The 8,865-nt window shown below is 33.2% G+C and overlaps 2 protein-coding genes across 2 annotated transcripts; one reads left to right on the top strand and one right to left on the bottom strand.

Moving 5' to 3' along the window:
- The first annotated feature begins 423 nt into the window (after positions 1-423).
- On the top strand, positions 424-4,961 carry LOC122582347 (GATA zinc finger domain-containing protein 4). The gene is made up of 3 exons (XM_043754718.1): positions 424-518; positions 613-716; positions 3,846-4,961. Exons 2-3 carry the CDS (start codon positions 626-628, stop codon positions 4,682-4,684), a joined length of 930 nt encoding a protein of 309 aa, XP_043610653.1. The 5' UTR covers positions 424-518; positions 613-625; the 3' UTR covers positions 4,685-4,961.
- A 1,907-nt stretch (positions 4,962-6,868) lies between these two features.
- LOC122584004 (probable F-box protein At5g04010) lies at positions 6,869-7,698 on the bottom strand. Its single transcript, XM_043756372.1, has one exon. The coding sequence runs from the start codon at positions 7,657-7,659 to the stop codon at positions 6,886-6,888; it is 774 nt and encodes a 257-aa protein (XP_043612307.1). The 5' UTR covers positions 7,660-7,698; the 3' UTR covers positions 6,869-6,885.
- Between the last annotated feature and the right edge of the window lie 1,167 nt (positions 7,699-8,865).

The raw sequence follows: 8,865 nt of genomic DNA, 5'->3' as shown, positions 1-8,865 counted from the left end.
GTAATCGATTACGGTTAAAAAAAACCGGTTAACCGAATAGGTTAACCTATTTTCGGTTATTATTAACTGAAGCAGAAAACTATACAGATTATTAATAATAATATAAATATCCACTTACTTAATTAATAATGTAAATAATATAAATATTATTAATAATATATAGCTTAACCGGTTATAGGTTAATGTTATTGAAAAAAAACCGGTTAATAACCGATTATTGTTTTGAAAGTGATGATCGGTTACTAACCTACGGTTAATAATAACCTATAACCGATACAGTACAAATCAGTTAATAACTTGTTAGGTTAATCGGTTTTTAAACGAATCGGTTAGGTTAACCGGTTTTTTTTGGCCCGGGTGAAAGTTTAAAACTTTAAAACATAGTAACATACACACCCTGACACCCACCGCTTTTTAGAGATCCGCTCACTTTCATTTCAAGATAATAATAAAATAAATAAAAACCCATTTCATTTCCATAACACCCAACTCAACCTCTGCCATAAATCTCTCTCGAGGTACTATTTTCACTTCTAATTTTTTTTTTTTTAATTTCATTAATTTTTAAATGAAATTTAATTATAGTTTTCTTGTTTTACTTTTTTGATGTAGTGATATAATTTATATGGATAATTGGAGAGATCACCATCATCATTATCAAGAAGTTACAAGGACAAAATTAAATAATAATAATATCTGCAAAAAGCCTCCTTTAGGTATGAATTTTAATTGTTTTTTTAGTTTTTGTTGGTTTTTAATTTAGTTTTTGTATTTAATGTTGTTTTATTTGAGTTTGGATTTAAAAAAAATTAAAAAATAGTACTATATTTGATGTTTAATATGTTGGTGGAAGAAATTTATATATTTTATGTATTTACAGGGTATTTTTTGTGATTACTAATTTTGTAAGTCTAAGAATTAAGATGTATTACAAAGTTTGAGAATTTTTGAATATTTGTAGGTCTAGAAAAGGTAATATAAGTCCAGTTTCTCGATTTTAGGGCACATTTGTTAAAAAAATTGAAACTTTACGGTACCCACATTGTCGGAATTAGTATGTTAAGTTATCTTCTCGTGTGTGGCATTGTGGCAAATTATCCTGTATTTAAGGTTCGTCGATTTGGGAAATTAGACTTATGTTACCTGTTGGGAACGCGAAAATATCTGGGTGTGTTTAGGTACAGAAAATTCTTTAGTTTTTTATTTTCATTTTTCAAGAAAATGAAATGTGCATTCTTAAATATTTAGATTACTGTCGATTGTTTTGAAAACATGTTTAGTTGCTTTGGTTTTCAAGTTTAGGAAACATAAAGTGGTTTCATTTTTGAAAAGGAAAATACTTATGGCAGAATTGAGTTTCTAAAAGTGTGGTTAAACGATGATGGAAACTGTCATTTCGGTTTTTATAAAGAAATACTGGAAAGTTTTTCACTTTTCTACTACTTAGAAGACTCTTACATATCCCCTATTGTCAAAATTGTTACTTTGTAGTAGAATCTTAAGTGGTATGCATTTTTTAGATAGGTTTCGGTGTATAGAACCGCTGATCTTATGGTCACGCAATAGCTCTTTTTAGTTGCTTCAAGATGTAGGTGACCTTATTGGTAGACACTAGATAAAGATTAGAAATTCGATTAGCTGCCCTGCCACTTCTTGTGTTTTCTAAAACTGGTCTGCTAGATGGCCCATTTCTGAACAATTTTTAAGTGCTAGGTGGTAAAAGCTTAGCTTTTTAGGTCTTTTTAAAAAGCTTTCGGTGGATAGAACCACGGATCTTATGGTCACGAAATAGCTCCTTTTAGTTGCTTCAAGATGTAGGTCGGTCTATTGGTAGATATGATATACTGTGTACATAAGGATAAGAACTTAGATTATCCACTTCTCGTGATCTGAAAAGTGGTACATCTTTGATGTCGATGATGGCCATGCATAACACAGCGAAACTTATGAAAATGAATTTGAAATATTGTGAAAATGATGTCCAGAAGCACATAATTGATGTGTGTAAACAAAACAAAAATAGAAAAATTAATATTTCGTTAATCTGAATAGTATCATCCGTCGTATTAACTCTCTTCTGTAGATTTGATTTGATACTTTAACTACTCCTACATTGTTCCTCTTAATCATCATTTTGTTTCGTAGGTTTCATCAGCACCCTTTCTGTTTTCACTTAATGTTGTTTGTATCGTCTGTATCTAAATTATATCAAGGCTTTGTTTAAATGATAAGTTTCTTTTGATGTCCAATAATGTTACCCTTTCTGTTTTCATTTATGTTGTTCGCTTCGCCAGGCTTTACTCTGTATATCTTTCATGTCCAATAATGTTATCCTGTACTCTGTAATGTTTTATAATAAATATGTACTTTTCTTGTTCATTTTTTATAACAACTATCATCTATGCATAATGCATTACCTGTTATTTTTGTATGAATAGTTTTCCCCAAGTTTTAGAGATCCGCCTGATGTTAAATATAGTCGAGTTTTGAACAATTCCACGGTTAGTTTTTTGCCAACAAGATTTTTCCTTAGGGTTAGTTGGCTTATAAGTACCTTTTGGAATAATGAATAGTGAATGATGTATAGTGGTATTCCTGTCATCAAAATGTGAAATGTATCCTGGAAGTTCGTAATTATGCTTTAAGCAGAAACCTTGAGTCCTTGATGAGTTAAAACTCTTATAGGGACCAAACAGTGTTTGGTTTAGTCGCATTTTAGGGAACCTTACCCCTTACCACCAAAAGATTGTGGTTCCAAGTACTATCTGTCGACAATTGTTAGGCCTGTTTAGGGAACATGCATAAGAAGATGCAAGTATGTAACGAACACTCTGTAGAAATTTTCGTTAATTTATAGACCTACAACTCCATGCGGTTCTATTGGCATAATGAAAAATTCTGTAGGTCCCTACAACTCTTCCATTGATACAAAAATGTTGGAAAGTATTAACTTCTGCAGTTCTGCAAAATTCTTGGTAACTAGCGGTAGACTAAAATTCCTGGTCTGTCACATAGCTGTCCCAAGTCCTATTACATATTAACCCGTTCCAATTTTATCTTTGACCAGGAGTAAGGATTTAATCTTTCTACAGGAACCGCACCCTAAATATTATTTTTCCTGATTAGCCTGTTCCATGTGCATCATTGATACCCTGCAACACTAGCCTAACCTTTGGGCCCAAATCAAGTTCGTGTAAAATATGGTTTTGCACCATAAGTTCACTGTGTTAGGTATGCAATTCAAGATCATCTCCTGATACCATACTCACACATTGTTGTGTGGAAGCGCTTCTTGTAGGTCCTTCAAAAGGAATCATGGTCCTATTGGTGGCAACTTTGACTCAGCTTACTGGTTTAGAATAAGTTTTGTCTCAATCAGGTCAAATTAAAGCTCTAGCTGAATGGGTTGAATAGGTCAAAAGTCATTCAATAATACCTAAATGGTTCTTTGTGAAAATTTCAGATTATGGTCGTAACTACTAAGACTTTGTATTCAGATTAACCCATACGTTAAAAGCACAAAAATGTTTTTGCAGAATCTGGTAGACAACTCCCAATCTGACAGACTTCCATTGGTACTATAAGGACCTTTTTTTTTCTGTACCTGTTAACAAACCCATCCGTTAGGCTATCTCAACATGATCCTATGAATATTGTGTATCAAGACAGAATTTCGGTATTCCTTTTGTGGAATTCTGCAAGTTCTGTTCTTCGTTTTTACCATCCGACATATAGATGTTACCTAACGTATGGAGCTTGACATTGGTAGATACTTCTTATTAAACTTGTTCTTGCATTATGGAAGAGATATAATGACAATGTTTTCTGCTTTTGTTTTGTTTCAGGTGGGAGTTCGAATTGGCAACAAGGCGTCCCTTCATGGGAGAAAAAATTTTGTGCTTCAGTTGGCTCTATACCATGGAAGAAACTTGTGGAGTTAAAGAAATTCATCCATTTATACGACAATGTAATAAATTGGAACGATTCTGCAGGAAAAGAAGCATTCGAAAACGCAAAAGATAAATTCTATGCAGATATGTATAATCTTCCCCATAACACCTGGTTACCGGATCCCGATATATATATCGACAACATAAATTGGGATTCTGAGGTAGACCCAAATCTATTACTCGATTTGGAATCTAATTCAGTGGTCCCCGATTCCAGTTCCAAAGACGAACAAGTAATAATTTTTGGCTCTACCTTCCCTCCCTCCTATCAGAGCTTCTCAACTTACGGATGGGGAGATAGTGATGACGACCAAAAGAAAGATATAGATCCAAACACATCTCCAGAATACAACGGGAATCACTGGGAAGTTGAAGGAAACAGAAAGGATGTTGTTCATAATAATAATAATGGTAGTAATTGGTGGGGGTCGATTGAAAACGACGAAACAGCCGAAAGAGATCAAGGTTGGGGTGACAGTAGGAATGACTACTGGGGTTGGAATATGTATGATAACAATAACTATTTCTACGCGGATGTTAGAAACGAGCCTAAAGTAGGGAGTGGGAGGTACGCGTCAAAATATAAAACTTCAAGGTCCCGTAAGGATGATAATCAGGGAAGTCGTTCCCGGAGGAACAATGGAAATGGGACGAAATCAAGTAATTATTGTGCACCGGTGAACCCGAGTTCACATGGGGGAGTTGTAGCACATAGATGGAGTGTAAAGAAATGATTTCTTAGTTTTGTACCGTAGGGTTCTAGTTTGCTCAATGACGTTCGTATCCGTTAATGTGCCGAGAGTAAAATGTTATGTGTGAGTTATTTTTTCTGTGCAACTTCTACCTCAATGTGTTGTGTTAAATCAATACTTGCTGCCTTACATGTGTGTAATATTAATACCTGTAAAATCGTTAAATGAGAATTGAGAACAGGGTCTGGGTCTCGGATCCCTGTTTAAGAGTTAATTTAGAAAATAACACTGTCTCGGCTTACCACTAATTTAATGTAAATCCTATGAATTTCTAATGTAAGTGATATAATAATAATAATAATAATAATAATAATAATAATATCTCGGCTTACACTATCTCTGCCTTACAATGTGTTTTTAATTTTTTTTTAAAAAAAATACATTGTGTTAAATTCATATCACAATGTGTTTGAACAATTTTATGATTTTCACGCGCTATCAAAAACACATTGTGATCTAAAACTTGACACAATTTTTTTTAGATTACGCAATAAGTTTTTAGAAAACACAATTTAAACACTTTGAGTTAGATTCAGATTACACTGTGTTTTAAACAGTTTTTACAAAAAATTTAGTTTTCAAATGAATATTTCATTATGTTTTATTCAATCTTATTTCATTTTTATATAAATTGAATCTAATAAGTTGTGAATGTTTTTGAGATAAAAAAGTTCAATTTAAAAAAAATAAGTTTCCATTTAAAGTTAATTACTTGTAAAGCAAGAAAATATAATTTTAAATAAATTAAATTTCTGATTAGTCAATTGAGAAACTTAAGTCTCTTATTTAATTAAGTTATAAGACCATTATCTTGAGATTTTAATTCATAAAAATCAATCAAATTTTGTCTATACAAGCTTAGTTATGTATGATATTAAGATGATTAGTATTTTAAATCATAAGATTGATATCGAAGAACAGATCATTATTGATTTTCCCAGTTTATATAAAATGTTGTAGATAGATAATTGTTCACAAACTGCCTACACGACAAATTTATATATATATATATATTTATAATGATCTGATTTTTAATTTTGATGTTTATAAGATACATACTATAAAATTGTGTGACATTGATGAACGCCTAATTTGCATAATCTTAATGGATTAAAACGATACTTGTTGTGCTTGTTAATAGAGGATTGGGGCGTTTTTATGTTTGTTGAGTGATTTCAGGTCTTAAGTAGCAAAATGGAGCTAATTGGATGAAGAAACGAGTCAAGAAAAGTCAAAGGCAAAAATCTGGAAAATCATCATTTCTGGGACATAGTCTGGGACGGCCCTAGCTGCACAAAAATTCCAAAAAGTAGGGATTTTATATTTTTCAGTTTATATCTCTTTCAAACACGAACCGGGAAGTTACCACTTCATATTTTTTCATCCCTGGAGCATTTTCTCACACACACAACACCCCAAATATCATTATCATATCATAATTCCATGGAAATTCAAGCCTTAATTAAAGAATCAGTGATGAAGATTATAGGCTAGAGTTTCTATTGATCATTCTCATGTGAACAATTATGTAAGACTTTTATGTTCAACCTTTCTCATATTCATGTTGGATTAGATGTTTAATTCTTAATTGTGTTTTGCATCTAATGTTGTTTGGATTTGAATGAACGATTACATGTTTATGACTTTAAATGAATTTCATCTATGTTTTGATTTCAAATTATTGTTTATCATGGATTATTGAAAGAATCTCTCATGAACTTGTAATTCTATGTTAATGAATTAAAAATCTAGTTGTGTCAATTCCCCGGTTTTTCATTATCGTGAATCATCACAACCGATTACTTTAGTTCTTAAGTTCATTCAATCCAAACATTATAACGAATCATGTCTATGTGATTTTCAATGAATATAAGTGAGGTTACATAAAAGAAAGCATAATTTGAAGCATAAGAATGATCCCTTTTATTTAATGGAAGTTTTGTTAAGTTCATGCTTAACTTTAGTTTTAATCAAAAAAATCAATCAATCAATTTTAAGTTTGTCTAGTTTAATTAGAAAGGTCCAACGACATCGATCAAATGCCAAAATTTGATAATTGAAATCAAGTAAAAGGAAAGAAACCAAGTATATATAATTGAAATCAAATTCCACAATTTTATTATTCACAAAAGCTAATTAAACACATAAATAAATAAAATTCTTGGACTATATATACATACATATCACAAACTATTACTACTATTACAAGGTTGAAGAAAATGTTGCAAGTATCTAAGCCCATCATCAACACAAACATATCTCCAACTCAAAATACTCATCACTCCCACACTAATCCTTTCAACCACCATTTTCTTCCCTTCTTCCCTCATCACCAGCTTCATATCCGCCATCATACCACTAGACCCACCACAACTCGCCGCACAACAACACCCTGCCGCCGGCAACTCCGCCGAAAACCACCCATCACTACCCGATACAAAGCTTCCTTTCCCTTTACAATTCATCATTGTGAAAACACTTTCATACCCTTTTGAAACCACATTCCATGTCACCTTCGTTTCATCTAATACTTCAAACTTTAGCCATTTTTCGTGGTCCCGAACATCGATATCGAACCGAAACAGAGATTTTGGGTCAAGTGAGAGACTGCTTCCGGGCTTTATGATGGTTATAGGTGGTGAGTTTGAGTTGTTTATTGTTATGATGAAAATGAGGTTTTCTAGAGTGATTTTTGGGTTTGATGGTGCTTGTTGGCGGCGTTTGGTGGCGGTGTGACCGATTCCGAAAAGGCGGTTGTAAGGGAGTGGTGGAACGGTGGTTGTACGGAGGTGGGAGAGGGAAGGAAAGGTGGTGGTGCATGGTTGTTCCCAAAGGTGGTCGGATGACATGGTGGTGCACCATGTTTTTGATACACATGAAGCTAAGGCTAAAGTTTTAGGGTCAAGAATATTGGATACAAGATCAAGAATTTCCCATGGAATTATAGAACTTGCCATTTTAAGAAAGAAAGATTCTTAGATGTTTGATGTTATGAAGTTGGGTTATGATGTGTTGGTGATTTAAAAGATTTAGAATTTATTTATAGGATTTGATTTTGTGGATAAGAGGTTGTTTTTTTGTGATTGACACATGGTACAATGTTAGTGTTAGTCATAGTGTCATGCCAACACGTGTGAATGACCATAAAGAGATGTTACACGTGTGAATGATAATGTGCTTAAAGTTATTTTGTGAATTATCCCAACCGTAGGCTAGGGAAAGAACTACTCGTAAAACATGAAAGAACAAAAATGGTTTTGGAATCACTTTACAACAAACGGCAAGGCTCCTTGCAATGTTTTTCTAGTAAAGACAAAAGGAGTCGTTGCAATTATGGTCATAGATCATAGTTGAGCCTCAACTTTAATTTTAATAGTTGGGCCTAAAAAATTATACAAATTTAAATTACACATTATACAAGTCCAAGACAGGTCCTATGGCCATAGTTGGGCCTAAAGTTTTTGTTACATATTGGATGAAGACATCAGACTAAGGCACTAAGCCGTTGATGGCTTTGATAGTTTGATGCAAATATGTCCCATGTTGTATGCATGATTAGACGTGGGCAAAAGATCGATCAAGACAAATCGAAACCGAAAAATACCGGTTGAACCAGTTTCAGCTCTCGGTTCCTAAAATTGGTTCAAAGTCGGTTCGGTTTCAGTTTATGGGAAAACAAACCAAAAAAGAACCGGTCAAAAGGATGACCGAAACCGGTTCCGGTTTGGGCTAAAACGATTTTTGGTTCCGGTTTGGAACCGGTTCCCCCAAAAAACCGGTTTTGCCCATCTCTATGCATGATCATATATTCACATTAACTATTTACATGATCTCCTAATAAAATCATATATATAGAGCAGAGATGTAGTTTTCTATTTAAACATTGTAATTTCCCTTTTGAGAGAACAGAAAAAAATTATTCCAAAAGTTGTTCCTTTTTCTTCCATACTCTATACATTCGTTCTTGGACAATGACGCACTGAAAAGGTTGTAACACAATGGTATCAGTAGTATGGGCAACAACGATCAAAAACAAACAAGAAAGTAGAAACACTAGGGGCAACTAGATGTTTTGCCAAAACCATTCTGTGATGAAAACATATATCCCGAACTCAAAGTCTTTATCTTTATTATCTTTGGTAACTTAAAAAAAAAGTGAATAT

The sequence above is a fragment of the Erigeron canadensis genome, chromosome 9, assembly GCF_010389155.1.
Source record: "Erigeron canadensis isolate Cc75 chromosome 9, C_canadensis_v1, whole genome shotgun sequence".
Taxonomy (NCBI): Eukaryota; Viridiplantae; Streptophyta; class Magnoliopsida; order Asterales; family Asteraceae; genus Erigeron; species Erigeron canadensis.
This window is presented reverse-complemented; position numbering and strand designations above follow the sequence as displayed.

Excerpts from the sequence above, each read along its gene's own strand:
- LOC122582347 (XM_043754718.1), top strand. The coding sequence starts at position 626 with ATGGATAATTGGAGAGATCACCATCATCATTATCAAGAAGTTACAAGG. Across the intron at positions 717-3,845 it reads CTGCAAAAAGCCTCCTTTAG|GTGGGAGTTCGAATTGGCAA; the intron begins GTATGAATTTTA and ends GTTTTGTTTCAG.
- LOC122584004 (XM_043756372.1), bottom strand. The coding sequence starts at position 7,659 with ATGGCAAGTTCTATAATTCCATGGGAAATTCTTGATCTTGTATCCAAT.